This window comes from Ctenopharyngodon idella, chromosome 10 (genome assembly GCF_019924925.1).
Source record: "Ctenopharyngodon idella isolate HZGC_01 chromosome 10, HZGC01, whole genome shotgun sequence".
Lineage (NCBI taxonomy): Eukaryota > Metazoa > Chordata > Actinopteri > Cypriniformes > Xenocyprididae > Ctenopharyngodon > Ctenopharyngodon idella.
The window spans coordinates 49,639,571-49,667,549 of NC_067229.1; the positions used below are offsets into that span (position 1 = coordinate 49,639,571).

At 38.2% G+C, this 27,979-nt stretch overlaps 1 protein-coding gene across 2 annotated transcripts; it reads left to right on the plus strand.

Moving 5' to 3' along the window:
- The first annotated feature begins 308 nt into the window (after positions 1-308).
- On the plus strand, positions 309-27,605 carry rfx3 (regulatory factor X, 3 (influences HLA class II expression)). 2 transcript variants are annotated; one of them, XM_051908350.1, is made up of 17 exons: positions 309-499; positions 11,041-11,165; positions 11,529-11,620; positions 14,320-14,587; positions 16,905-16,979; positions 18,543-18,724; positions 18,805-18,924; positions 19,041-19,165; positions 19,255-19,367; positions 20,008-20,123; positions 20,212-20,366; positions 20,458-20,555; positions 20,655-20,804; positions 21,824-22,032; positions 22,212-22,365; positions 22,463-22,505; positions 23,095-27,605. In XM_051908350.1, the coding sequence occupies exons 2-17, from the start codon at positions 11,046-11,048 to the stop codon at positions 23,370-23,372; spliced, it is 2,298 nt and encodes a 765-aa protein (XP_051764310.1). In that variant the 5' UTR covers positions 309-499; positions 11,041-11,045; the 3' UTR covers positions 23,373-27,605. The 2 variants fall into 2 exon arrangements, with proteins under 2 accessions (XP_051764310.1, XP_051764311.1); XM_051908351.1 differs by lacking the exon at positions 16,905-16,979.
- The last annotated feature ends 374 nt before the right edge of the window (positions 27,606-27,979 follow it).

Sequence of the window (27,979 nt, forward strand, 5' to 3'; positions counted from 1 at the left end):
CACAAGCCCCGCCTTTCTCTTTCATCTCAACCTGAAAGCCCCGCCCACTCAGCGTTGGGCGCCTCCTATTGGTGGTTTACATACAGTCATTTCTTTTACAATGCATGCTTGCGTTCCCAAATATGATAATGCTATCCTCAGTACACACATTTGTATTTTATTAAGCAGTAAATCAGCCGCAAATTATTTCAGAGGCCACAAAGATACTAGAGGCTCGTGACACTCCTCCCTCCCACCATCGCTGGCCCCGCCCCTTCCCTCCAGCGTCAGGTTCGGTTGCGCGCAGAGCTTTATATGATAGCTCCGCCTCTTTCCGCAGCGTCAAGTTCGTTTACGCGGCGCGCTTTATAGCAACCGTTGCCCCGAGCTGCAGCGCCATAGTCACCGTAGTCCTGGCGACTGTAACCCACCAACAATAACAACAACAACCTCCTCCTCTCCGCTCCATCCTTACCACCACCTTCCTACCATCCTCATCCTCATCCACACACTAGTCCAGGTGAATATTTAAATATTAACCGCTCGTTTCCAAATGTGTTCACTGTTTAACCGCTGCATGATGGTTGTGTGTGTTTTTATCTGAGATTATTGGAGTAAAATCTGAGGATCTTGTGTGTTTGTGACGGTGTCGTTCTGCTGGTTCTTTCTCTGACGGTTCGTTCTGTTTCTATTGACGCGGCGCGTCCAGATGTTTCGCTTCTCGTCTGCTTTTATTTACCAAACCTGAAGCGCAAACGACATCTGTCGGCGTCTGAATAGCGCTAATAGATAAATATAAGTTTATTGACGAGATCTTCAAGCAGAAAACGCGATGAAAATGGTGTTGAATGGAAGCGCAGCATCATTTTCTCACGATGCAGGTGTTGCTAAGCGGCTAACGTTAGCATCGTGAGCCCGAATGAGGCGATTCTTTATTACACTTTGTGTTTGTGTTCAAAATTACATCTCATATGTATTCTCAAGCGTTTAGCTGTTAAATACAGTCTTCAGTTTGTATATTTGAGTCATTTCAGTCGCTGGGTGTTGCATTATCATTAGCCTCAGACGCTCATTTGTAAACGAAACAATGAATTTTCTCCTCAGAGAGATGCTTGTGTTTTTATTTTCGGCTGATAAATGCTGCTAGAGGATTTTAGGTGTGATTCTGTGGGATATAATGCCGCATATGAAGATTATCTGTCTGTCTTCTATTGTTATAAAGCAGGAGTTACTCTTGCTAAGCTATTGGCCCTCAGTGGCTGTGTCTCAAACCTGTCGTGCTCCCTACATAGAAGCCTTAATGGGCAGCATATTTGGGCATCATGGATCATAAACACAATCTGGAGCTCATGTTTGGGCATCAACTAGTGGAGCAGCATCTCTGTCTATATAGGCAGATCATTAGATGTCTGTGTTATTATTATCACACTGATTATTTGCACAGCTGTGTAAAATCCACCTGTTAATAGGCAGATTCATTTATAACAAACCACACACTCACATATATTAGTATGGATGGGCTTTGACTGGGTTTTAGTTCACAAGCTTGCAATTCTGATCTCGATATTGATTAATTTTCATTTATGTATATATAAAACTATAATGCTGTAAACTATACAGAGATGGAACCTATTACTATAATATTACAGGTTAAAATTAACGTTATAATAACTTTATAATTATGATTTTACTCCAATCAAGGATTTATGCATTAACTATTGAAGAACAGGTTAAGTAAGAATATACTGAATTTAATGTGTCATTGAATGTGACGTTAAGCTCTTTTATTGACGTCTTTTCCGCTGTTGAAACACTGATTGATCGATTACATGAGACATGATTGATTTCAGTAAGTTCTGTATCTTTTAACATTCCTTCTGATGTTCATTCATGTTGATTTGGTGCTGTAACTAGTAGTAAAGAGTAAATAGTTTCATATCAAAGATTATTGGATGGCAGGAGCTACAAATAATAGTTTTGTTTGCGCATCAACTGTAAACGGCATCTAAAGGATCAACCGATCAATATCGGTTCATCAAAATCCATTAAAATCGTGGAATCAATATTTTCAACCCAGCCCAACAAATTCTGATTTTTTTCACATTACATGGCTCGATGCTTCATGGCATATTGCCAAAGTATTTATTACTAGGGCTGCACGATTTTTTAATCGTCATCATGATTTGTGTTTCTCTTGATTATTTAACTTTTTTCTAATAAAGTTGCCAGGCACCGCCAGCATTTTTTTTTTTTTTTTAATCATTTTCACGAAACTTTCATGGCCCCCAGAATATTTTGTTGTATGAATATCTGAGCATGCAATATGTCAAACGAAAAAAAAGTTTTATTCTAGCTTTATGCATTATTATTTTTATCAACACTTGAATGTGGGTAAGTTTGAACAAAAAGCTGAGAAAATCATATATATATATTTTTTTTGTCAGACTACAATGCAATGCTTTTATCTCTTGTTTCTGCTTCTTCTTCGCCTGTGTTTTGATCTGGAGATTCTGTAATCTTTCAGAAGATGTGTAATAGCGCCCCCTACTGAGAGATCTGGAAAATTACGTCAATGGTGGGGAAAGAGGTAAAGGGTTAGTTCACCCAAAAATGAAATTTCTGTCATTAATTACTCACCCTCATGTCGTTCCACACCCGTAAGACCTTCGTTCATCAAATTAAGATATTTTTGATGAAATCTGAGTTTTTTTTTTTATTGTCAATAGATGAAATTACTACATTCAAGGTCCAGAAAGGTACTAAAGACATCGTTAAAACAGTCATGTGACTGCAGTGGTTCAACCTTAATGTTATGAAGAGACGAGAATACTGTTTGTGCGCAAAAACAAAAAAATAATGACTTTATTCAACAAAATTCAAAAAAGCAGTTCAGCGCTTCCGTGTTTACGTCCGAACACCGACTCATTAGCCGGCGTTCTGACGTAGAACCTGGAAGCTCTGCAATGAAAATAAGAGTAGGAGAATGACAGAGGAGAGACGAATTTGTTGAGTAAAGTCGTTATTTTTGTTTTGTTTTTGCGCACAAAAAGTATTCTTGTCTCTTCATAACATTAAGGTTGAACCACTGCAGTCACATGACTGTTTTAACAATGTCTTTAGTACCTTTCTGGACCTTGAATATAGTAATTTTGTTGCTTTCTATTGAGGATAAAAAAACCTCAGATTTGATCAAAAATATCTTAATTTGTGTTCTGAAGATGAATGAAGGTCTTACGGGTGTGGAACGACATGAGGGTGAGTATTAATGATGAACTAACCCTTTAAGCATAACCGTCTGCGATATTTGTGACTATATTGTGGCCGCTGAATAAATGCACGTACTCTGCTATAATACAAAGTATTTTTCGTTGTTTTAATAGAAAAGCATTAACATAATTTAGAATTATTGTAATTAATATTAAGAGCTTTAGCTCTTAAGGTTTTACCGGTTTTCATGTTTTCAATAAACCTTGCGTACGGGTTGACGTTTTCTTCATTTCTGCTTGCGTGAAAGTGCAATAATTCTGATGAAATGTAAAAAGAACAATTAATGATTTTTGAGCAAAAATCGTGATTATTAATGGTGCATCCCTGCTTATTACTATGGATAAATGAAAAAATGTTGGGAATATCATGGAAATGAAAATGCATCCTAGATCATATCGCAGTGATGTTGCCGATGAATGTTGTCAAAATTACTCTTTTTCACAACCAAACTGAACAGGGTTTTAATAATCTCATTTTTGTATATAAGACTCAACAGGAGCATCATCATGTTTTCATGTCTGTCCATCGGCTGCGTTTTTCTAATGTTTGCCCTGTGATATATAATACCGGAGATGCAAAGAAATGATGATCTGGGAATGAGCTTCTCAAAGGTCTTTTTTTTTTTTGTGATGATGGTTTTTAATAGAAACAAACTGTCTTAACTGAAGCTCTGCTGGAGTTTGTTTGATGGCTCAGCATAACTTCGGCAATAGCCTGTAACAGCTAAAAGGCCGTGTCAGTTTTAGCTACGTTCGTTCGTTTGTAGTCTCTTGGCGCAGAAGCTGGCGATGATGGATGCAGAAATGTGACCTATCCGCACATATTCCAAACGCACCTAAACAAATCGCTGAGGGTTTCCTGGAGTTGCATCAGGGTCCTCTGCGAGATGAAGCAGCGTCTCGCTTCCCCTGTTGTCTTCATTATAGGCCGAGGAACAGGTGCTGGAGAAGACCTGACATGCGCTCAGTGGAGAGAGGCAGCATGGGATATCTCTCCATCCAACCTGATGCAGAAATGCACACTTCGATATTGTGGAAAGTTAAAGTTGGGGGATTGGAAAGATTTTTATGGCCTCCGATGTGTCTGAAAGCAAACGAAAGCTATCCAACTAATGAAGTCGATCATGTTATTCCAGGTGTTTCTCTCGGGTCCAGAGCTTTAGGTTTATTTTCTGTCGTTTTCTATCCCCCCCTCACTGCTGGTCCATTAATGCCAAACCTAGAGGACAGGATGTCAGAAACCGCTAGTTATCAGCTCACGTTACCACTTATCTACGGTCAGGTGTAGAGCTGAAACGGGGCCGCACCACCTGTCCGCTGTATCCTGTTGCCTTTCCAATCGCTTTAAGAGATACTGATTGAGTAAATAATTCATATCCATTTCATTTCAAGCTAAACCCATTGAGGTTCACGGCTCACGGGCGTGTGGGCGGATGCTGCTCAGAAAAAAACCTTTCAGAGCTTCTACAGTTTTTTTTTTTTTTTTTTTTTTAATCATGATTAATCAAGACTTTATTTTTTTGGTTTATTTTAGTGTGTTTTTTTCAATCTAAACCACCCCTGGAAATGCTAAATATACATCAGCTACTGTAATCGCTTCAGATGTCTTTGCTTTACCGATTGTTACTGTATTCTGGACATTTTAGCTTCAGGCTCAGTCGGTGCGGTTGATTCGTTTTTTTTGTTTGTTTGGAATGTGACACTAGTGGTCATATGGGATTCTCAGTAGCTGATTCCAATATCGATGTCTCGAGATTTTATTATATTATTGTGTTGAATATATACACACTGCCCGGCCAAAAAAAAAAAGTTGCTGATTTAAATAGGCAAATGCTTAAGAGTCTATGATGGGATCATTATTGCAGTGATTATTATGTTTCTAGCATGTTTCACAACAGTTCTTCTAACCCTAGCTGATGTAGCTTTACATTTCTTAAACAGCCATATAGGAAGACACATCATGGCCATATTTCAGGATGACAAAGTCAAGATTCATCAGGCTGTAATTGTGTAAGAATGTTTGAATCATTTTCACACATGAATCAGCACAGACCTTAAATTCATTGTAAGCCTTTGGGATGTGCTGGAGGAGACTTTACAGAGTGCTCACCTCTTGCATTGTCAATTAATGTTGTGATGTTATTTCCATCAAGAGGTGCATAAATTTTTGGTCAAGATCTTGGATTGACAATGTGTGAAAATGATTCTTCATTCTCCTTCCCAACCATTCTTTCTCTCTCTCTCTCTCTCTCTCTATATATATATATATATATATATATATATATATACACTAGAGATGCACCGATATATCAGCCAATAATTGGTATCAGCTATCGGTCGATAGGTTAAAAACAGCCGAAAGTCAGGGCCGATATATATCCTGTCAATCAAAAGAGGGCAGGAAAATGCACTGAATTTGTGCTTTGTGTAAAGAAAATGCTAAGAAACCAGTTTGATGTTCAATATTAATTGTAATTATATGAATTAATAACATTCAGAAAGTTATTAATTTAATCTTCAGAATTTAGTTAATGTGTGTTAATATTAATTTGAGTAATGTGTTTGTTTATAACTGATACCAGTTACTGTGAAACAAGTTGATGAAATGGAGAGAATAAAGTTTTTATTTGCATTTCTTTCAAAATATAATAATTCAAAATATAATGATTCATTATTAATTATAATGAAATTATTAAAGGCATAACCAGTAAAACTATCGGTATCGTTATCGGTATCAGCAGATATCACTCTGAATAATTGGCTACTAGAAGAGAAATTTAGTATCAGTGCTAATAAATATATATATATATATTTGATCTGAATAATGACAATATTGTCTTCTGTAGAGCTGCTTTACAGCTGAATTTGTAAATGTGTCTATATAGAGTAGTGTCCAAAAATGTCCTGAGGGGATTTTTGTTTTTAATGACCATACAAGTTCAATTAAACCATCAAACAATAAGGAAATATTTTATATTTTAAATATGAGGGAAGAACAAAACACTAAATTTGGTTGAGGTATTTTTTTGACTAAATTAATTGGCAAAAAAGCAAACTACAGCTACAGGATTTATTTTAAATGCATAAAAAAAATGCATAGAAAAACAAAAAGCTGACAGGAAAAAGCAAACACTGACTTCAACATAATCAGATATTAATATTTGTTTGGTGCTCTCTTTTTCTTTTTCTTTTTTTGCATGCATTCATCTGGCCAAAAATTATGTCGCACAATTTGGCATGTTTCTTTGCATTATTATCACAAATAAGATCGACTCCAAGCACAAATATGCAATATGACTTCAAAATCTTTAATAATATTTGAATAAAAGGTGAAGATGTCAATTTCCCTAGGCTGGACATACTTTTGGCCACTAAATATATATATATAATATGGTGTCCCAAAAGCGCATTTGACCCCTGACTCTGTGGCGGGGCAGATTCGGGGTCGTGGGGGGAGAGAGGCAGCAAGTGTCGCCCTCCTCTTGGGCCTTTGTTACCCTTCGGCATTGAGCTGCAGTTGCGGAGCGGGGCTCTGGGTTTAAGTGGCCCACAGGGGAGCGGATGAATGAGCGGAGGTGAAGTCAGCTGGGGTGGGGGTGGGGGTGGAGCAGCGCTCAGACAGGTGCCTGTTTATGCAGCCGCAGGGAGCAGGTGGGGTTACTTCAGACAATATAGATCCGGGACTCGCAACTGGGTTCGCATCAACATGCACATTTTACATTGGAAATCAAGTGCCAAAATGATTTATCAAGTCAAACATTGATTTCCATGAACTGTGTAGACACTATACAAGATTATTAACATGACAGAGTCAATTTTAGTTGTGAAAATGATCTGAAAGAGTTCTTCAAAACACACCGTTGTTGATGAATCCTTGTTGCAAGTGAAACCTGAATTTAATGTAGTCTGGGCTGCATTTTCTTTCAGCTTTTTGTTTGTGATTTTTGGGTTAGGATGAGGGCATGTCACAATGCCAGTCCGTGTTTCATAGACCGTAAACATCTGTGTCTGCATCTGTCTGATTTGTCAAGTGTCCAAGTGACAGATGAATGTGTGCTGAAATATTAGAGTTAGACCGGATAAAACCAAAAGTAATGAGTTGTTAAAAAAAAAAAAATTTTTTTTATATATTTATGCTAATTACGCAGTTGGTTATTTGCATGTGAGCATTTGCATTTACTTTAGTATTTATTTATTATGCTAATTACGCAGTTGGTTATTTGCATGTGATCATTTGCATTTACTTTAGTATTTATTTATTATGCTAATTACGCAGTTGGATATTTGCATGTGATCATTTGCATTTACTTTAGTATTTATTTATTATGCTAATTACGCAGTTGGATATTTGCATGTGATCATTTGCATTTACGTTAGTATTTATTTATTATGCTAATTAAGCAGTTGGTTATTTGCATGTGATCATTTGCATTTACTTTAGTATTTATTTATTATGCTAATTACGCAGTTGGTTATTTGCATGTGATCATTTGCATTTACTTTAGTATTTATTTATTATGCTAATTACGCAGTTGGATATTTGCATGTGATCATTTGCAATTACGTTAGTATTTATTTATTATGCTAATTACGCAGTTGGTTATTTGCATGTGATCATTTGCATTTACGTTAGTATTTATTTATTATGCTAATTATGCAGTTGGTTATTTGCATGTGATCATTTGCATTTATGTTAGTATTTATTTATTATGCTAATGACACAGTTGGTTAGATCTTTTTCATTTACCATAGTCAGTTTTGGATAAAGTTACTTTAAAAGTATTGAGTTACAATATTGCGTTACTCCCTAAAAAAAAAAAGTAACTAATTGTGTTACTTAGTTACTTTTTATGGAAAGTAATGTGTTACGTTACTTTTGCGTTACTCTTTCTTACCTGGACTGGCTTGCTTGTTTGTTTTTAATTCTTATGGCGACAGTAGAGCTGTCAGTCAATACATGGGAAAACAAAGTAACTTGCATTACTTATTTGAAAAAGTAACTCAGATATTTTGTTGTCAATTTAAAAGTAATGTGTTACTTTACTAAGTAATCTGATTACATAACTCACATTACCTGTAATGCGTTACCCCCAAAACTGACCGTATTCATTTATTTCACTACATGCTAAATAAACAGCTGGTAAGTTGCATTTGATCATTTAAATTTATCAAGGTTTTTTCCTGAGAACCAATTCTATAGATCATGTTCAAGGACAACAGGAAGTGATGAACTAGTGACAGTCATCATTGTCATAAACTGCAGAAAAACCCTGCATTCAATATGTCTCTAATTTGTCTCATATTTATAAACAGGATTTGATGTGTGTTTACATTGCAAAGCCGCATCTGTCGTAGCATTTCAGAGGACGTATTTGTAGCATTTACCAAGAAGGGATTCTAATTAGAATGCAAGTCTGTTTAATGAAGGATTGTGTGGGAAAAATCTAATTAAGACTTAAAATTCACCCAGTTTGGAGTCAAAATAGTGCTGCATCATGTTTTAAAGGTGATGCTAATAAAAAACAACAATTGATGGTGATCCACAACGTTAGAATGTTGACTCATTAGCGTGTGTGCACTGGAAACGGTGTGATTATGTGCGAGGCAGGAATGCTGGGTAATCAGACGTTTAGGGCTGAGGGGGAGGTGAAGTGAACACAACACCACCTGCACCCTTCAGGTAAATGAGGAACAGAGGAAGAGGAGGTGGCAGGAGCCTCTGGGGAGCAGCAGGGTAATTAACCTGGAGAGACCTGATCATGGAAACTTCTGTACGCTCCAGCGCTGCTGCTCAAACACCGCTTGTTTACATGCCGCTTTACAGCAGCGAGAACGAGAAAAAACGATGCAAACGTAAAGATGTGTTTTCTCACAGAACTGAGTTCAGGAGTGAACTGTAGCTTCTTGTCAGTTTAAAGCGCGAGCGGAGACAAACCTGCCGAGGACATTAAATATTAACTTCATTTATTGCTTTGGGTCCGGCCAGCATTCTCCGCTCCCACAGATAACCTCCACATCACCGCTGTGTGTTTGTGTAAGCAGAATCACACTCTGCTGAGGACAGGAAGTGACCCGAGCATGTTAAAAAAATATTATCTTTTATTCTTTAGGTAACGATCCTCTGGGTTGTTATTAGTAGTGTTTGCCAAGACGAGCATCACTATTACTAATGCTCAGATTAAGTGTGTGCGTCACAGGGTTATTAATTGAAACATTTCTGTTAATTGAAATAAAACTGAATTTGATAGATATTAGTTGAAAAGGGATTGCTCACCCTAAAATGAAAATCAAGCCATCATTTACTCACACTATTGCTGTTCTAATGCCCTTCTTTCTTTTTAAGACCACAAAAGGAGAATTATTTATTATTATTATTATTTTTTAAATGTGGTCCATATAATGGCAGTTTTTAACATCCATGTACTTTCTTCTCTGATGTGAATATATCCATGATGACAAGAAGTTATGGCGTTCACATCTGTCAGCTGTCATTCTGATGGTCACCTGACAACTGGAGTTCCAGTCCGGAGATATTCAGTAATTTTTTGGGGGATTTCTAGGTGTTGATGTCACATTTTTATTAATCTTAATTTTTCACTGCTTGTGTGTTTTTGCACAAAAGTGAACTGTGGCACTAATAGTCTCGTGAACTCTCAGTCGAGCACAGAAGATCAACGGCCAAGGGCTGGATTTTCTTAAAATAATACACTAAATTTCATACCGTATGCACCAAGAACACTTGGAACATATGACACGTGTCGCATGGGATCATTCTGTGATACTTCTGCCTCTTTTTTTTAAAGTTTAATGCTGGTCTCTATTCACTGGCATTATATGGATGAGCGAGAGCGGGACGCTTTTAAAATTACTCCCTTTGTGGTCCATAAAAGAAAGAAGGGCATATGGCTTTAGAACAACAGCAGGGTGAGAGAATGATGACTTAATTTTCATTTTAGGGTGAACTATCACTTTAAGCTAATTGAAAATTAGAAATGTTGCCTTGGCAATGAGCTGAAATTAGTTTAAGTTGAAGCACTAAAACTATTAACTGGAAATAAAATAAATTAAACCTAAATAGCAATATTTTAAAAAGACAGAAAACTAATAAAATGACAAAAGCACACAATGAAATGACTAAAAATTGAACTAAAATTAACTAAAATAAAAACACTGAAATAACACTGGTGTGTCACAGGCTTATTATAGTTAACTAAAACCAAAATCATAAAAAAAAAAAAAATAAAAAAAAACATTTGTTACTTGAAATAACTGAAATAAATTAAAATACAAAATCAAACTTATTTGATTTCAGGTTTTTTTATGTACTAAAATAAACTAAAAATAAATGAAAATTGTCGTCACTGTCGGGTGGAAACTTTGTTTCTCTAAAAATGCTACTTTTCAAGAAAGGGAAAAAACACTATTTTTTTTAAATAATTAAACACAGCGTTGTCAAAGTTGATATTGTGGCTTTATATATGATCAGAAACTTGCATGTGTCGTTATATTAGTAACATATCACCAAAATCAAGCTTCAAATAGAGTTGTGAGGTTTTTGACAGCGACGATATGTATAAAAGAAACTATTAAAAATGTCAAAAACACACAACATTAATAATGGAAACAAATACTAAAACTTTAACCAAGATGAAAAATAAAAACATTCAAAATATTAAGCAGTGTTTGAATGATTCCTCAAATCAGGTGTTGTTGAGGAGAGTGTGCTGATACTTTACTGAGTGACCATACAAATATTCTGTGGTTGTTTTAAGCGGCGAATGATTTTGTGTCTCAGGCGCCATGCAGACCCCAGAGGCCGGCGCTGACTCCACGTCCAACGTGCCCCTCCAGACCAGCGTGCCTGTGCAGCCTGCGGTCAGTGGCCAGCAGGTGGCGTCTCAGGTGCCCGTCCAGCAACAGGTGAGGCACTTCATCTCTCTTCATACACAAACACATCACACAAGTGTAGTCCAGTATGTTAAGACTGTGTCTTAAAACAAGAGGAAATCAGCCTCATTCAAATTAGACCAATCTCTGCTTTTGGAAAGTCATAGAAACGCTATAATGGATTTTCTTCTTTTGCTGTTGGGAACGCAAAAAATATATTTGTTGTAGTTTCCGTTCACCACTATAAAGAATTATGCAACTATGACAACTTCTGCTTCTGAGAAGCATGGAAATGTGAAAAGGGCCCATTACGATGCTACTGAAACCACTTATTTCTATATTGTCGAGTGTTTATTGAGACGTGAGTCACTGTGTCAGTGTAACGCTGTGTTTCAGGCGCAGACTGTTCAACAGGTCCAGCATGTGTATCAAGCACAGGTGCAGTACGTTCAGGAGGAAAACAACGGCGTTTACACCAACGGAACCATGTGAGTGTTTTCATGAGGCCCATCTCAAACACATGTTCTCTGATAGGACTTTAAAAATGTTCCCAAAAATGAAAATTCAGTCATAATTTATTTGCCCTTTCTTTCTTCTGTGGATCACAAAAGAAGATATTGTGTAGAATGTTGGTTTGATTCATAGATATGTATATGTAGATGCCACCGCTCCAGACATGTCAACACATCTGCCATCTTCAAACGGTTAACATGAGGCTGTTCATCACTCACACTAACAAATCAATGAGTTTTCGTCAAAAACGTCACAACGTTGTGCAGCTTATGGCTGTAAAAACCAGAGTTATAAATTGCTGATGAAATGGGATTACCTTTCAGAGGTGAGAATGTGCTGTTTTGTGTTTTTCAATATAACTTAATATGCAATATCCATATGCAGAATTATCACATTCATGATAAACTAAATGCTGTGAAAATCTACTAATATCTGTTGCAGATATACATATTTATACATGTGAATAAACAGGTTGCAGATGCACAGTCAATTTGCTCTCAAGTGGTCAGACTGGATTTGACCGTTCCAATATGGCAGCTGACTTAAGATATTTCAGCCCACAGGATCAGACAATGAGGCATATTATATATATATATATGGTTTCATTTCCCATTGACTTCCATAGTTTTTTTTTTTTATATTTATACAATGGAAATCAATGGGAATTTAAACTTTGGTTACCAACATTCTACAGAATATGTTCTTTTACATTCCACAGAAGTCATGGTTTGGAACTACATGAGCGGGAGTAAATGACTGAATTTTCACTTTTGGGTTCACACATGCTACAGATATGCACTATTCTTTGACGTTTTGTAGTATAATTAGTGCAAGTAGTGTGTTCACACTGAAAATTCCAAATAGAAAATGCGCACTTTCAATACCGGGATGACTTAATGAACTATAAAAATGAAGTGTGGAATGTCTTTAAATCACATAAGCGGAGAGTGAGCGATGTTGAATGACAAAATAACCTTAGAAAGTTTACACTACACTCTTGAGTTTATAGTGTATATGTGTATGGAAGTAAAAGAATGACAAAAGTCGTTGAAACAAAAAAGCATGTTGAATTGTCCCTTCGCAAAGACCCGCCCCCCTTAGTTACTGTTGCTTTGTCCGACAAGCCATGGCGCTGTCACGCCACACAGAGTGAAAAATACTTTGCGGAGCAAAGAGGACACTGACAACTCGTCGACAGACAAGACAGAGCAGGTTACTTATGATATTAAACAAAGTCCCAGCTTTCAAATTGTGTTTTTTTTTATTTATTTTTTTATTAAGAAATACGAACAATAAAAACCGTTTGGCTCTTTAATGTGTAAATCTCTGTAGCGCCTCAGCTCAACCGGCTCGTGAACCAATCATCTCTTCCTACTAGTTAATTTATAGCATCAAATAAACATGAATGAACATCAGAAGGAATGTTGTTTCAACTGCGGAAAGACGTCAGTACACACCATTTTTCAAGTTCAAGTCCACCAAGTTTAATCTTCTGACTCCTGACTGCTTTGTCGGACAAAATGGCGGATTCGGCGTTATGATTGGTTAGATCGCTTGTCAATCAAACTCCCGGCGAAAGGTCAATTGCACCAACTGAAAAAAAAATGCATTACACTAACAATGCTTTCATTTTCACGGCTTGCATTTTTGGAAGCTGAAATTCAACATTGTTGTATATTTAAGCTTCAAATGAAAACATTTTCAATTTCATTATTAAAAATTCAGTTAGTGCAATGCGTTTTTTTTCCAATTAGGGCAGTTCAACATGCTTTTTTGTTTCAAAGACTTTTGTCGTTATTTTACCTCCATATAAGTGCCTCATTTGGGACACAACTATAGTTTTAAAAATCGTTCTAGTCCACACCACAACTATAGCAATAACGGCGCAGATAAACAATATTGTTGGAATCATTTACACAATGTTTTTTTCTAGCTGATGAATGATAAAAACATTGACAGCCAATCAGAATCCATCCTGCTTTAAAGAGCTCGAGCAACAGATGACAAAACTGCAGAAAAAAAACAGAACAATATCGTGTGGACGCGAACATAGTTATTGTTCTTGGCGTGAACGGGCCTTTAGTCTCTCATGCTGCCGTAGATAAAAATATGGGTTACATGAGTGTGAAAAAAGCATGTGTTTAACTGATTTAGCGCACTCCATCTGCTGTGTGTCACTGAAACATGCTGCTTCTGAGAGACTCGAGCGTCCGTGTGAATTGTGCTCAGTCACCTGAAAATGACCACAAGCATCAACGAGTGCACTTTTACTGAAGCAGCCGAAGAAACGGCAGAAAAGCACCTGAAACTCTCCTAAGTGCTTCTGTCTGTTTTCTCCCTCAACAGCATTTGGATCGTTCATATTTAGACATTCACTCAGCAAGAGGCTAAGAACTTTTAAATTGGCTATTATAAATAAAATGTCATCAGGCAAACGGAGAAAGCACGCATCAGAATGGCAATCAAAAGCAATGTTCTCTATAAAACAGTTATGCTTTGGTGATTTCTGTATCCATGGAAACAGCACTCTCACCTGAAGCTCCCATCAAGACACGACTTATTATGTTTCTCAAGTCAATTAAAGAAAAGCGTGTGCGCTGATATAAAATGAAAATGTCAGAAATCATTTGAGAGTGAAAAAGCAGCTGGCGGCCTGTTCTTGTTTTATTGGCAGACGGACGTATTCATATTCAGAACCGCAGCTGTACAACCAGAACAGCGGCGGGAACTACTTCGACACGCAGGGCAGCTCGGCTCAGGTGAGCGCGGTGGTGACCAATCACAGCATGGCTAACAACGGCAACGGGAACGGCGCTCTGGCCATGGGGCTGTCGGGAGGCCAGATCATCAGCAGCTCTGGAGCGTATCTGATTGGAGGAAACTCCATGGATGGCTCCGCCCCTCACACTGCGGCTCAGACCACCAGAGCCTCCCCCGCCACGGTGAGCTCCAATCACATGACTCCCACCATACTGTACATGTCATGTTACAGTTATTTCGACCCTTTTTCCCAAATATTTTTTTCCCCAACCTTGTTACATTTCAAAAATGACCGGTGCAGTGACAAATTTCGTACTCATTATATAGTAAGCGATCTGTATTTTAAATGAATATAATTCGTATATACTTAAGATAATCACTAACTGACCTGATTTCGAGGAGGACCTGATTTGTCATGACACCGGCCTAAAAAAAAATCTTGTTATGCTATACTATCACCAAATATTGGATTCAATCTTTTTGTCAACTTGTTTTCTTTCGGTTAGCACAGGTTTTATATTTATAATAATAATAATTAGGGCTGTCAAGCGAAATTTTAATTACACGATTTAGCGATTAATCTAATAAATTGCACATCAAATTTGGCTGAGAAGTTACTCCCAAAAGATCATTTAAAGTCATTATTGTGTTAAATGAGAAAAACATCAAATAGACATTACAAAAAAGTAGCTTTATAACAATTTTTATTTGATTCAATATTTATATTCATTCGATTGATTCAGGAATGAAATCAATGACTCTCTTTATGAATCGGCCTTTTGAATCATTGGTTCACCCAACTGATTCGTTTAAAACGATACAAACACAACACAGATGTCATCTTGGAAAGCATCAGAACTAACAACGTTAAAAAACAATACTGTGGCATACAATGAGACACTGGAAGATAGAAAATGCTAATTCAATGCATGTGCAGTCATTAACAATCCTGCTTAAATAGGTGAGTTTTAAGAGTTTTAAATGAGATTTCTTTTCAGAACTGATTGATCGTAGGCCTCATTGAACTGAGCTTATGAAAAGGCAGCTAATTATTTTCAGTTACACTTTATTGTAAGGTGTCTTTGTTACACTGTAATTATACATTTAAGTGCTGAGTAATATTAAGTAACTACATGTACTTACTATAGGGTTAGGATTAGGGTTTCATTCGTTTTTCTTTTTTTTTATTTATTATTATTTACTCATATATTGCACCTCAGTTGTTTTGAGGTGAAGGAGCTCGAGTGAAGTTTTTCACTCAGATCAGCGAGGCCTACGATCACTCAGATCCAAACAGAAATACAAAACCTGTGCTAACTGAAAGAAAACAAACTTACAAAAAGATTGAATGCAGCATTTGCCAATAACAGCGTAATGATTTATAAGCAGTTTTTAAAAGGCTAGTCGTTTTTCCTTTACCAAATTAGGTACAGGGTTAATTAATCTGATATGTGCTTGTGATGATTAAAGCCAGTGTTTTAGACATTAAGAGGCAATATTTTGCCATTTTCAGGGGCATAAAGACACACTTTTGAATCAAATACTTCCGTTGAATTAATACATTAAAATGAAGTGTCAATCTGAATAATTAGACAGGCTGTTACCAAAGTAAATCAACATATTTTATGTGATAATGGGTCTGTTCCACCTTATTTTTCAATGTGAAAGTAAGCTGATTTCTTCAGATTCATGAGCTGCTATAGGTAAATAACTAAAAGAATAAAGTGCAATTATGTTTATTTCTATAGCGTTTCTATACCAGCTTCACAGTAATAAACATGTAAATAACAGAATCAATAATGTAAACTTCATCAAATATGAGACTGTAAAGCAGCTTAAAAGACAACAGTGTCATTATTCAGATCAATTCAGTTCAGTAAACGATAAAACTATTTGCACTATATATCAGTGTGTTTACAGTATAAATATTAAAATAATATGATAACAAATACAAGTTTCAAGACTGTTTTTGTACAGCTAAAATAACTTGCATTAAAAATAAGGTGGAACATACAAGCAGTGCTGGTCTTATCTGACCAGAACAAGGCAGCATATTTGATAAAAATCATGTGATGTCTTAAAATATTCAGTAACACTTTATTTTAGGGTCTTTTAACTAGTTGCTTATTAGCATGCATATTACTAGAATACTGGCTATTTATTAGTAATTATTTAGTAAGTAACTTTTTGTGAAAACATCTGCATTTCTGACCCTGCATATGAATAATTGGCCTCTTTATCAATTTAATGTTGCTTGTGGAAAACGTCTTCGATGACCGTGCTCCTGTAGTGTTGGGGTGTTGAGTTCAGAATGAAAGCTGGATCTGATGGTTGTGTGTGCGGTGCTGTAGTGTGTGTTGGTGGCTGGGACGCTTTAGTCGGGTCTGTTTCTGCTGCTCATCTCTGGTTTCAGTGCAGCTCTCTGTCGCTACAGCCTTCATTTGATTTCCCCTTTTTTTGTTTTGTGCTCCTTTATTCTTTTGCTCTTTGGTCTATCAGATTGAAATGGCGATTGAGACGCTCCAAAAGTCTGAAGGTTTATCCAGTCAGAGAAGTTCGCTGCTCAACAGCCATGTAAGTTGTAACATGAACAGCTTTGCTTTGCACGTCTCCTAGCGATCTGCTTCGGTACTTTGCGCTTTCTCTCTCTCTCTCTCTCTCTCTCACACACTTTCTTTCTTAAGGCCGTTCACACCAAGGAGATTACTGTAACTGAAACTATTTAATAATCATTCTAATTCTGTGAGAATCCCACACCATATTGATAACAACTGATATCATTGGAATTAGGGGTGCCTGATATATCGGCCACAATATCGGTACCAATTTTTAATGTTATCGTTATCAGCCTGATAAGACGATTTGGCCAAAATATATTAAAGCTGATAAATAATGGATTATTTCCTTCAGCTGAGGCACTTCAGATGCTCACTGTCTGCCATTATGATTACGAATTGCTTGAAATATGATTGAAATCACTTCAAAAAGGAAATACAGTACAGCACAAGTTCGTCATATAGGCGACATAAAATTATAATGAGAACACTATAATTGTGTGCTTGGGACATGGTGAGACTTTTGTTTTTGTAATCAGGCTCTCAAAAATTATATAAAAATTTGGATTTAGTTGTATAGGCCAATATATTTTAAATATAAAGAATTATCAGTATCGGACAAAATTTTCATATCAGTTCATCCCTAATTGGAATCACTTTTTTTTCCAGTTGATGAACAATAAAAATATTGACAGCCAATCAGAATCCATCCTGCTTTAAAGAGCTGGAGCATTTAAAGCGACAGACGATGATTTATTTTGAAATCAAACTGTCCAGTGTTATTGTAAAGGCTATTTCACAACGAAAATGACTCCACAGCACCATCTAGCATCCAACTTGTACACTTTTAAGTATCTGTTAGTTGCAAATTTATGCATCTTCCTAAAACAACAATGTAAATTATTACGTAATTGTACATAACTGAAAAGGAGTGAATATTGTCACCTTTGAATTGTTCATTAGGTTGTTTTTTATTATGTATTATAAAAATAAATGCATTGAATTGAGCATGCAAACATTTGTATTTGAGAACTGTAATTTCTATTTAAAATATTGAATAAGGAAGGGACGAAGGAGATGGATATGAAGATGAACATTGAGAACTTTATCTTATTAGATGCAGTTGGAAAAATAATGCAATATATTTTATTACAATAATCAGCGTTTAAAATCACAATAATATCGTAGCGTGGCTTAAAAATCATGTTATCGTTCTTGGTGTGAACAGGCCTTTATACTGTGCTGTTCAAAAGAGTCACATGATCAATGACACTTAAATTTGAAAAAGATTTTCAGTGTAAACTCAGACTCTTTAAATGGCACTGTATTTATTAGATTACGCAAGTTTTATTTTATTGTAAAGTTCATTTTTGTATGGACTTTCAGCATTTTTTATGTTAAATATTGCACGGGACAAGATGTTCAATGATTTGTTGTGAGGTTATAGGTCACACACCAATTAAGAATACAAGGATAGTTCATGTCATTCCAAATCTGTGGCTTTCTTTCTTCCATAGAACACAAGATGCTCAATTTTTATTAAAGAAATGTAAACTGACGCATTTAGCCGTGTTCTTCACAGCTGCAATGGCTGCTGGATAATTACGAGACGGCCGAGGGCGTGAGTCTGCCCCGCTCCACCCTCTACAATCACTACCTGCGGCACTGTCAGGAGCAGAAACTGGACCCTGTCAATGCCGCGTCCTTCGGGAAGCTCATCCGCTCCATCTTCATGGGGTTGCGAACCCGCCGCTTAGGAACCCGGTAAAAATCACCCGCACCTCTCCTCTCATCGACACACGCTCAGCTCTGTGCTCATCTTGAGTTTCTCGTCTTGAATTTAGAGGGAACTCGAAGTATCACTATTACGGGATCCGCGTGAAGCCGGACTCTCCTCTGAACCGGTTGCAGGAGGACATGCAGTACATGGCGTTGAGACAGCAGCCTGTCCAGCAGAAGCAGAGGTAGTCCGTCTCTGTCGAACTGTGCAAAATGACGAGAGTGGTGTTTCATCAGAGATCTGCATCACATGTGACCGGTTGTGTAGTTCATTAAGCATCTCTTTTTGTCCCGTCTCTAGATTCAAGCCAGTGCCGAAGATGGACGGTGTTTCAGGGGACAACTTCTCCAGCGGGGGGCAGCACACGCCCAGTGCTGCGGAGCAGACCTTCATCGCTCAGAGCCAGCACCATCAGCAGTTCTTGGGTAAACGCAACGCAAAAATCACTGGAGAGCGTTAGCTCACATTCATGTTTTAGAAGAGCTTATCTGAATGTCCCTGTATGCCCCATCAGACGGGTCCAGAGCTCTGCCAGAGTTTGTTGAACTTGACCTCGGAGAGCCTGTTGAAGGGGTCGGCCTGGAGGACGTCAAAGCCCTTCAGACGCTGTACAGAGAACACTGCGAGGTCAGTCGTTCAGTGCATCTGTCATGTAGGGCCCTATGATTTCAGCCATGCAGAAAACCCGCCAAAATAAAAGTTCAGAAAACTATCAGCAGATACACACACAAACTCACAGCTCTTGACCGCAACCCGCCAAAATAAAAGTTCAGTTTAACTTGAACTGTGACAGAAATATATTACTATTATACAGTAGAATATACAGTACTTAAGTACTAAGTAATAATAAATTATTAAATTGTTAATGTTATGCTTTCATTTTATTACCACCATTTTTGATAATACATTTGTATTAAATCATAAATCCAGAGAGTTTAACACAGAATTTCTGAAAAAATAAAACATTTCATAGGGCCTTATTGTATTAAATTGTTTCATTAATTATTTGATTAAACATGTTTTTTGATTATCAAAATTTAATTAAACCATTAAAACAGAATCCAGAAAAATTCAATTTAAAAATATGGAATTAAAAAAAAAACATATTTCATAGGGACCTAAAACTGAATTGTTGTTAAAGTGTATGTTTCATGATTTCAAATAATTAGACATGCTTTTTGATTACAAAAGGAATTAAATTTCATAGGGCCCAAGATACAGTCTTGCTGAATTACAGTGTAAAGGTGTTTATTATTTTCACTTGCAGGCCATTTTGGACGTAGTGGTGAACCTTCAGTTCAATCTAATCGAGAACTTGTGGCAGACTTTCTGGCGCTATTCTCCATCCAACTCCATAGAGGGCGTCACCATCACAGAAAACAGGTACGTTACCCTGATCACCTCCATAGTGCTTCATCAAGCTCAGCGGATTAAACGCACAATATCTGAAATGTGATTGTTGTGGATGCAGCGGTATGAGCGAGATCGAGGGCCGCCTGCCGCGGGCCAGACTGATTCTGCTCTGCCGGAATGAGGATGTGCTGAAGTGGATGAACACCTGTGATCACCTGATGTATCAGGCCCTCGTGGAGATCCTCATCCCTGACGTTCTGAGACCCATTCCTAGTGAGTCTAGTTGTCCAGATAACATTAAGTGCCCCGTATCCGTCCTGTCCACTATGGTGTAAATATAAATCTCTTTATCTGCATTGGACAGGTGCCTTGACTCAAGCCATCCGTAATTTTGCCAAAAGCCTTGAGGGCTGGCTCACCAACGCCATGAGCAGCATTCCCCAGAGGATGATCCAGACCAAGGTAAGAGTACAGACCGTCACCGGTTGTTTTATTGCATTACTGCAATCTAAAGCAGTTGATAATGAACGCCTTTGTCTGCCGTGGAAATCTCTTGCGCAGGTTTCCGCTGTTAGTGCCTTCGCTCAGACCCTCCGCAGATACACATCTCTGAACCATCTGGCGCAGGCGGCACGTGCAGTCCTGCAAAACACCTCACAGATCAACCAGATGCTCAGCGACCTCAACCGTGTGGACTTCGCCAATGTGCAGGTACGTCACGTGCTTAAAGGGATAGTTCACCCAAAAATGAAAATTCTGTCGTCATTTACTCACCCTCGAACGTGCAAAGACTAAGTCAAACGCCCTTTACAAAAAAGGTAAAACAACGATGTCAGATGACTTTGAAGTTGGAGGAGAAAATGAGCCCTATCGCGGTACCTCCGCCTACGTCACGCGTGACCTTTCCAACATGATTACGTAATGCGTGGAGCATCACAGAGCAGTGCAAGACGAGCATTTGTGGTTAAAAAGTATATAATTTTTATTTTATTTTTTAGAAAATGACTGATAGTTTCTCTAGTTAAGACTCTTATTCCTCATCTGGGATTGTGTGGTAAGGGGCGGGGCATTTCCCAAACACGCTCGAAACGCTTGACCAATCACAACACACTGCTCCAGCCGACCAATCAGAGCACATTGTGCTTTTCAGGAGGAGGGGCTTCATAGAGACAGGAACTAAACAGAGCGTTACTGACAGACTGGGAAGAGAGGAGCTGAACAATGGAGAATATGAGGAAAATAATCAACATTCAAGCAGGAAAACCTGTTCTAGTAGAGCACAAAAACAACAAGAGGGCATAATATGGCCTCTTTAAGGTGTTTACATGCCCGTTTAATGCTATTTAAAGGCAAATTCACTCTGCACTGACAGACAGCAATCAATGCAGACAATCACCAGATTACAGTACATCATCCAACAAACACTGATTCAACATGTTCAAATGGCAAAAACAAGCACGGACCAATGCCAGACGCCGACAGGGATAACCAACTGATCCGACAGAACACAACAAACTGTCTGTTGCTGTTGGTTCAGTGTGAATTGGACTTAGAATGCCATATTTACTACGATTATGAGCTCAATCACATCAGTTTGATCCAAGTATTGCGTTTACATGAGGTAAAGTTTAATCGCAGTATTGCCTAAATCTCATTATGAGGGTGCATGTAAACGCAGTCATTGAGGAGATGCAGTGTGGTGATGTTCTGACTTTGCTGATCACGTACAGGAGCAGGCCTCATGGGTGTGCCAGTGCGAAGAGGGCGTAGTTCAACGCCTTGAGCAGGATTTCAAGGCCACCCTCCAGCAGCAGAGCTCCTTGGAACAGTGGGCTGCTTGGCTGGACAACGTGGTCACTGAAGTACTCAAGCCGTACGAGGATAAACCCTCCCTCCCCAAAGCTGCACGCCAGTTCCTGCTCAAGTGGTCCTTCTACAGGCAAGACTGTGTTTCAATACTTTGTTTAATTGTGTGCGTTGGTACATCTTTCAATACAAAAATTCAAACTTAAAATGTACATCTTGAAAAAGGGGGGGTCGTCTTATCTTCAGAACAATACGATATATATCAAGTGTCAACAGAACTTTTAACTTGCATGTTTTGTCTGACTCTTACAGCTCTATGGTCATCAGAGATTTGACCCTTCGCAGCGCAGCAAGTTTCGGCTCTTTCCACTTGATCCGGCTGCTGTACGATGAGTACATGTTCTACCTGGTGGAGCACCGAGTCGCCCAGGCCACGGGAGAGACGCCCATCGGAGTTATGGGAGAGGTAACGCCCCAGTACTGTTTGTATAGCTCAGCATGACCCATAAAGAGCTGTGAAGTCAGTCTTTCTCTCTAATTGCCACTTCTTTGTGCTGTTGCAGTTTCAGGACCTGAACACCATGTCACCTGCCAACATCGACAAAGGTAAGCCCGCCAAAGCTCGGACTGCAAGCTGAGACCTCATTACACAGCGTTACGTAATTACAGTCCACACTAACAAGCACAGCCACTTTAGACCAGTAGGGGACTCTCGTCTGAGAGAGGAATGCTGGACGACCCATTACTGTTCTGTTTGTGTTCCTCCATTATAAGGTTTTATAAAGTTTTAAACATGGGTATTCTTCTTAAAACATGCATCGCTTCAGAAGGCCTTTATTAACCCTCTGGAGGTGTAGAGATTACTTTTATGATAGAGGGATGTGCTTTTTAAGGCTTCAAAATCTCAAGCCTCATTCACTCCCATTATAAAGCTTGGAAAAGCCAGGATATTTTTTAAATATAACTCAGATTGTGTTCATCTGAAAGAAGATAGTCATATACACCTAGGATGGCCCATGGGATAATTTTCATTTTTGGGTGAACTATCGCTTTAAGGAATAGTGAAAGCAGAAGAGATTCGAGTGTCCGGATAGGGATGGGAAGATCATTCCACCAGCAAGGAACAGTGAATGTAAAGGTTCTTGAAATGATTTTGTGCCTGTTAATTGAAAACCAACATTCTGCTGTCCGATAGATGAGGTGAGCGAGATGGACAGCGATTTGGACGAGGAGATCGAGGAGTCGGACGAGCCACTGGCCAAGCGGGAGAAAGCGGAGACCGAGGTGATTCAGGTGCTGCAGGTGGGCGCCATGGAGGACGGCAGCAGCGCGGTGGTGGGCGTCGTTCAGCCCAGCATGCTCAGCTCTTTGCCCCAGACCGCCGGCAATCACACCGAGCACATCCTCAGCTCGACCGGAACCAGCACCATCCGCCACTGCAGCAGCGTGGGAAACACGTACGCCTCGGTGTGAAAGTCTACTCCATCCGTTTGTTTCTCTCTCATCTCATCAATCTCTTTCAGTCCTGTCTGCGAGACATCCATTCTTATCCTCGGATCGGAAAACACGATGCTTTGTCCGACACAAAGCTCCCAAGAACTTGAGGATTTGACGAGATGCTGATTGTAAAGTTTAAAGCCCTGATGTTAATAGAAAACTCAAATCCAAGCCACTAGTTCCACCAGGGAACGATACCATTTGCCTAGTCCATATTTATCACTTCTCTATTACTGTACTGGTCATTGTTTACAGTTTTGTTTAGAACATGTAATTGGCCAAATGTTGCTTGCTGTTTGGTTAGGGAGTGGAAAGTCTCGCTGTATAACTGTGCTGCTATAATCGAAGCAGGCTAGACAACTTGTACTGAACGTAATGAGCTTGCCTTTTCACCTTCTTTGCAGTCTGAGTGTTTCCAATTGCCTTCTGTTTGTAGATTTAGTCGTTCGGTAGCTTGAAGAGGAGGAGTTTTCGTCATTGTACATATATGCTGCATGTGTGAACCGTGTTGTGGGTCTTGGAGTTTTAATTTTTTTGTACCGATTGGACCAAAAACACAAGAGTGAGAGACGACCGGCTGTCCTTCGTTGCCTCTCTGCAGAGCGAATGTCAGGGATTTTATGTACCTCGGGTTCATCTTAGTGCCTTAACCCAAACAACAGCTTTTCATTTCGTCTGAACTGGTGAAGCGACACTGCGTTTGTACTGAAAACCACACCGCCAGAGAATATTCATAGTCTCGCGTAGACATCTGTCACGCTGGATTTGTGATCCGACTCAGATCACCATGAACATTCATGGATCGTGGTTTGGCTCGCGCTGTAACGCGCATCTGTTTCCGCTCCCTATCCGACGTCAAGGCCCGTTTGTGTGCGAAAGTGTGAATTTGGCCGAGGTGTTTGTTACGTGTGTATCTTGTCGCCCTACCTCACGCCGGCGCCGCCGGTCTTAGACACAAGTCCTGACGGAAATGTGTTTGCTCTTTGCTGACCCGTCATTTTTAATTTCACATCGGTTGCCCTCCAATCACAAAAGTCAATATTTGTATCGTGGACCAAAAGTTGATAAATATCTATATTGGTATAGAAGTATATGATGATAAAGAGTTTATACATTGGGTCTCATTCAGTATGAATTGTTTTTAAAAACATTTACGTAAATTTGACGATTTACACCAGGAACTATTTTTGTTTCATAAATGTCCCAGCTAACAAAAATATGTTCTGAGAACATTTTGCTTGACTTACGAAAACGTGTTTCTTTGAACATTCAAAATGTTTTAAAAACTTTTTCTTGGATATGCGAATGTTAAGCGAACATTCCATTCTTCAAACATTATGGGAACGTTACTTTTGTACGGAGCCCCACACATGACATACAGGAAAAAAAAATAGTAGGCTAAATCGTGCTCACACATTACGAAGTCGAGGGAACGAAATAGTAAATCGTGCGAACGATTTAGTAAATCGAGGAAACAAATTAGTAAATCGTGCGCACAGTTTACTTTTTTTTCCTGCATGTCATATGCGGGGCTCCGTACTTTTGAATGTTCTCTGAACGTTCTGAAACAAGTAGTAACATTAAAAAAAAAAAGAAATGGATTACAGAGCCCCGCACATGACATGCAGGGGAAAAAAAAGTAAATTCTGCACACGATTTACTAATTCGTTCCCTCGATTTACTAATTTGTTCTGTCAATTTACTAATTTGTTCCCTTGATTTACTAATTCGTTCCCTCGATTTACTAATTTGTTCCCTTGATTTACTAATTCGTTCCCTCGATTTGATAAATCGTGCGCACAATTTACTAATTCGTTCCCTCGATTTACTAATTTGTTCTGTCGATTTACTCATTTGTTCCCTTGATTTACTAATTCGTTCCCTCGATTTGACAAATCGTGTGCACAATTTACTAATTCGTTCCCTCGATTTACTAATTTGTTCTGTCGATTTACTCATTTGTTCCCTTGATTTACTAATTCGTTCCCTCGATTTGACAAATCGTGTGCACAATTTACTAATTCGTTCCCTCGATTTACTAATTTGTTCTTTCGATTTACTAATTCGTTCCCTCGATTTATAAATTGTGCACATGATTTAGCAAATCGAGGGAGCGAATTAGTAAATCATGCGCACGATTTGGCCTTTTATTTTTTTCCTGCGTGTCATGTGCGGGGCTCCGTAACGGATAATATTTTTGTGCAAACATCTTGAGAACATTTTTAATGACCAGATAACTTTGCACAAACGTTCTATTACCGTTACTGGAACTTTGAGAGAACGTTCTGAGAACGTTCCCTGTTAGCTGGGGAGACCTATGATTTTATTTTATTTTTTTTTATCTGCATGTATAGATGATGGTCTGGGTGGAGTTTAATTTGGTATTAGATCTAGATTGTTGTTTGTTTAGTTTTGTTTGCTGTTTAATTACTGTGAAATGAGGATGTTAACCAGCATCCGTTAAGGATGAAGTCGGCTGTTCGGTCGTTCTGTACTCGACCCGTCGTCAACTGCTCTACTATTATGAAAAACACTGGAAAATTGTAGTTGGAAAACGTTATTTTCTTCACTAATGACATTTAAAACTTGATTTTATTTTCAATGACTGACTGTGTGCGCTATTTCAAGTACATTGTATGCATCTTTTTTATCGAAATGTATTATGAATCTTAATTTTAATGTGGTTGTAATGGAGAAAACCATCCTGTTCAGTTGAAGAGATTCAGTCTGTCCAAGTTTCTGATAATCGTGATTTATATTTATGTGTGCAATCTGTGAAAGTCACCTTTTTTTAACCATAACGACCTGATTTTTCTACAGCGGAAGAATTGCAGATTATTTCTGAGATTATGTAATTGGTTTTAGTTTTTCTTCTGTCTTTGTGCCTGGACTACAGACAGCGCTTCACTATTGGATCGTTTGGTAGATGTGTTGATCACTACTCAAAGTGCTTTTGGTCTTGCATGCCTTTTCTCGTGCTGCTAGAATATCATGAGTTTCGCTTTTCTTTGTTTCTTTTGGACGACGTGCCAGAAAGTATAGAACAGTTCAGTGCGTTGATTCCAAACCACATGCCTGTTTCTACTCAAAGTTTGCCAAAACGCAGTTAAAGATCATTTGATTTGGCAAGTCTCGCTCAATCGTGCGAGGACGCCTGTGCTTTTTTCTTTTCTTTTTTGACGCTAAAATTGGCTTCGCCACTTGCAACCTTACTCTGGATATCAATGCAAGCTTTTCTAGGAAAAGAAACTTGCCCTTCTTCTGATATTCAACATATCAAGCCCTGAGGAGCGTGAAGGCAGCTTCACTGACTAGAGACTTCAGTGCCTTTGATTTCACCAAGACCTCCAGAACCAGTACAAGCCAACGGACGGACAGACGGACCTTCAGAGCACGTCTCCCAACACGCCACACTCACCTGAGACACATATGCACACCCCAGTTTAAAGGCACCCGAACTTCACCTGCTGATGAACTGATGACATGAACAGAACTATATTGGGATTCCACCAATAAGAGCACTGCACTATCATTGTCATCACGACTTTTCTTTCTATTGTACGTAGAGTGACACGCTTGGTTTCTGTGGTCTTATTTTGGGGGGCTTTTGGAATATTTTAAGTGCCATTTGACTGTTTACGTAGTGAGTCGTGGCCTGCTGTAGCGCGTTCAAATGCAAGCACAAGCATCGTGGTACTCTGAGAAACTCTCAGAACAAAGTCCTAGATGTAAATATTGAGATAAAAATGGAAGGATATTTATTTACAGTCCCTTACTTTAAGCGGTTTAATGACAGATATGTTTGAAAGTGTAAATTGTGATACCACCCCCCCTCTCTATTGTTTTGGATGATGTACCTTACATATACAGTACATATGTATTTTTTTCCTTTTTTGTGTGTTGTTCCGATTTACCTCTTAGTAAATTATATCCTCTGAAAATTGGTAAAAGCTTACTAATAAGTGTAGAGTGATTTGTATTGTGTATTTTACATGAAGGATAACAAAACCGGGGAACTTTTATATTTATAAAATGATATATTAACATTTAGTGTGTCAATATGAGGAAAATATAGGAATTATCCAAGACACATGTAGTTTGTTTTTTCTGAATATTTCAGACTTGAGCTCAGGCTAGCTTATTAGTGTTGTTTTCTTAAATTTGTGGCTTGTCTTTCAATTAATAAACTTTTTTCTTGTTGAAACGAGACCTGTTTGTGTTCAGTGTCACAGAATTACTCACCCTCATGTCTTTCCAAACATCAATGCTGTTGTTGTTGTTTTCCTGTGGAAACCAAAAGGAGAAATGTTGGAGAATCAGAGCTTTTTCATGAAGCTCCAAAAAATAAATAAAATGGACCGTAAATGTTCTGTTATTCTACAGTTAAGTTCTGTAATCTTATTTACATAAAATTAAAAAAATGACATCAAATTTAATAATCATCACTAATTCCACAGAATAAAAACAATAAAAGAAAATTCACACGTTTAAGAAATACTATTAAATTCCTAGTAAATTTCACAAATAATTAAAGAAATGGCTAACACATTGAATTCAACATTACATTTTGAAGTAGAAACACT

Coding starts and splice junctions, on each gene's coding strand:
- rfx3 (XM_051908350.1), top strand. CDS start 11,046: ATGCAGACCCCAGAGGCCGGCGCTGACTCCACGTCCAACGTGCCCCTC. Junction 16,980..18,542: donor GTTCGCTGCTCAACAGCCAT/GTAAGTTGTAAC, acceptor TGTTCTTCACAG/CTGCAATGGCTGCTGGATAA. Junction 18,725..18,804: donor ACCCGCCGCTTAGGAACCCG/GTAAAAATCACC, acceptor TCTTGAATTTAG/AGGGAACTCGAAGTATCACT.